We start from the raw sequence: 2,909 nt of genomic DNA on the forward strand, positions 1-2,909 counted from the left end.
TTTGCACGCACTGGGCCCAATTCCTGCTCCAGAGGTTGAGGCCATCTCCCTGGCCCCAGGGAAGGAGACCCACGGCTGCCTCTCAGTGCCTGGGGCTCCCAGCCCTGCTGTCATCCCTTCTGCTCCACCTCCCACCCACCCTTGCCTTGGGGAATGTCCCCACCCATGGAGGGTGTCCCATACGAGGGGCTAAAGCCAGAGTAAAGCTGGAGCATTAAACTTGGAAGTGACCAGTAAAACATGGGGTCATGTGCAGGGTGTTGGGGGACCATCCCATGTGGTCACTGGGGCGAGGGCAGAGTTACAGGGCTGTGCTTCCTCCAGGCTCTGGCCTTTCCCTCTGAGGGCTGCCCCCACCTGCCTGCTCCTGGCTCCTCCAACCCAGAGCTCTACCCAGCAGGAGTTAACACATGCAGGGCACCCACCCTCCAGACAAAAGCTTCTCCAGAGGTTTGGAGAAGCCCAATATAAGCAGGTGTAGGAGTCATGGAGGAAAGGAAGGCTTTGGAGACAATGGTGGGGACAAGCACCTAGCTTGTCTGTGCAAGGAGAGGAGAGGACAGGTGCAGGCTGCGGGCAGAGCTAAGGACATTCATGGGGTGGGCAGCATGTTGTAAAGGAAAGGAGGAGCACAGTCCCTGACAGGAGAGCCCATGTGTTTTCTTTTCAGTCACTCTGTGCCTTAGATATCCATATCCATTTCCAGGACCATGGATCCCTTCTGACCCTAAATTTAGATGGCTTTTGTCCTCTAGCCACCCACACCAGAGAACCAACCCAGCTACCCTGCAACCACCCCTTGCCCCCCATGCCACTCTTCAAATCTAAAAGGGGGCAACTGAGAGCAGGGCACGATCCCACCCCCCCCCATCCCTCCCTGCTGAGTTCCACAGCTCCACAGCCCCATGCTGTCAGGGACAGGGAGGTCCACCTGGCATGGCCCAGCCTCTAATGGTAATGGTTGTTCATGTTGTTGAGGTGGGAGGCTGCCATGGCACTGAATGGGGCAGAGGGCTGGAGCCCATGCCCAGGGTAGAGGGAGGGGCTGGAGCCAGGCCAGTAGGAGAAGCCAGCTGGCGTCACCCCCGAGGTCATGAGGTTGAGTTTGGAGATGCCTGAGAAGGGCAGGGGTGCTAGGTTGCCCTGAAATTTGTAGAGGGTGTGATCAGGGGTGGCTGGCTGGCACACCTGTGCCAGCCCGTGGAAGTCGAACTTGTAGGCGTAGCGCTTGCCGTGGACCTTGGTCATGATGTTCTTGTCGTAGTAGTAGCGCAGCGCCCGGCTCAGCTTGTCGTAGTTCATGTTGGGTTTGCTCTTCCGCTCGCCCCAGCGCCGCGCCACCTCGTCGGGGTCGATCAGCTTGAACTCCCCGTTCGTGCCCTCCCAGGAAATGCAGTTCAGGTTGGCCCGGTCCGAGAGCAGCTCCAGCAGGAACTGCCACAGCTGGATCTGCCCGCTGCCTGCAAGGCCCAGCCCCAGAGAGGTTAAAACTCCCTCTCAGGGCACAAGGAGTAGGACAGGATATGCCCCAGTCTCCTCAACTCCCTGAAAACAAATACCTGCTCATTTGCTTTGGCATGAGGATCTGACCTGGTTCTTCCATCTGAAGCCCCAAGAGGGAGGTATCTTGGCAGCACCCACATTCATCTCAGCACCCATAATCCCCACTGACACCTCTGCTTGAAACTGGGCTGGTGTCACAGCACAACCCCTGCCCATCTCTAGGGGCACTGTGCCCTGCAAGGATGTCTCCATGGCAAGCTGAAGTTGAGGTTCAGTTCTGCCCTGACCTGCACCCCTGTCAGGCATGGGTGGGTATAGGGAAAGGAGATTCCAGAAAAGGGCAGGACCTGCTGTGGTTTTGAATCAGGCACCAATGATCCTTACCTTCAGAGGAAAACGGTCCTCTCTGAGCCATGGCTATTGCACCCACAGCTTGCAGTAAGGAGCACCCTTGGTGGGTTCCCAAGATGCCCCTGCACTGGGCTGTGCACACTCAGGAGCCTGGCACAGCTAAACATGCCCGTGGTGAGGCACAGACCAGGCTCCACTAAGTCTGGCAAGAGGTCACCAGAGGAGAGGGTGCCTGGACCTTTGGGTGATGAGCAGTCCCACCTCTGGGACCCAGCTACCCTGCAGTGCAGCCCTGCGCTTACCCAGACCCCTCCCACTCCCTCCCAAGCAGCACCACCTGCACTGCCCTGCTCTCAAACCCAACCCTTGCAGCATAGGCCCTTCCAGTGGCAGAGGAAGTGTCTTTTCATTTCATCCTCCTCCTGGGATTTTTCTGCCATTATTTTGTCTAATGGAGATTAGATCCCACACAGAGTTTTGGCACCCACGACACCCGCATCACTCCCACATTTCAGCTGCACTTCCCACAGAGAACCACACTGTCCTGCTTGTTTCACACCTGCCTGTTTTAACTGGTGCCCTCCAATTCTTGCTCTGGAAGTAGTGAGGGAGACCTGTTCCCCATCCATCCTTATTCCACCAAGCCCCTGCTCGGACATCCCGATCCAGGTGGACAAGCCCAGATCTTTCCAAAGTATGTTATTTCCAAATCTCCCATCCCGGAAACTAGGTGGGAGGTCTGTCCTTTCCAGGGGAACACCTGCAGCCCTCATCCCTTCTCCATCCCCACAGCCCCCCTCCCGCCCCCGGGCTTCTGCTATCCCCCACTGATGGGGTGTCTCACACCATGCCAGGAGGGCAGGGAGGCTTTGGGAGGTGCAGCTGGGTGGGGTGGCAAGGCTCAATCCTGCCTGTTGCAGGGTGCTGTGCTGCAATGCCTGATAGCTGCCCGAGGAAACCTCCAGGAATCCAGAAAGGTTCTAAATGCAGTGTGGTGCACAGAGGATGGCTGGGGCAGGGTCCATAGTGCAGAGGCAAAAGGATGCCCCCCCCTC

General features: G+C 57.6%; 1 protein-coding gene across 1 annotated transcript in view; it reads right to left on the bottom strand.

Annotated features, from left to right (window-relative positions):
• Positions 1 to 948: 948 nt before the first annotated feature.
• FEV (FEV (ETS oncogene family)) overlaps positions 949 to 2,909 on the bottom strand; it is a 3,640-nt gene continuing 1,679 nt past the window's right edge. The window contains exon 2 of the mRNA XM_009996259.1: positions 949 to 1,460. Coding sequence (XP_009994561.1) covers positions 949 to 1,460 — 512 coding nt within the window. The remainder of the gene's footprint in view (positions 1,461 to 2,909) is intronic.

Source organism: Chaetura pelagica, unplaced genomic scaffold (genome assembly GCF_000747805.2).
Source record: "Chaetura pelagica isolate M959 unplaced genomic scaffold, ChaPel_1.0 scaffold3, whole genome shotgun sequence".
In the NCBI taxonomy this organism is placed as follows: Eukaryota; Metazoa; Chordata; class Aves; order Apodiformes; family Apodidae; genus Chaetura; species Chaetura pelagica.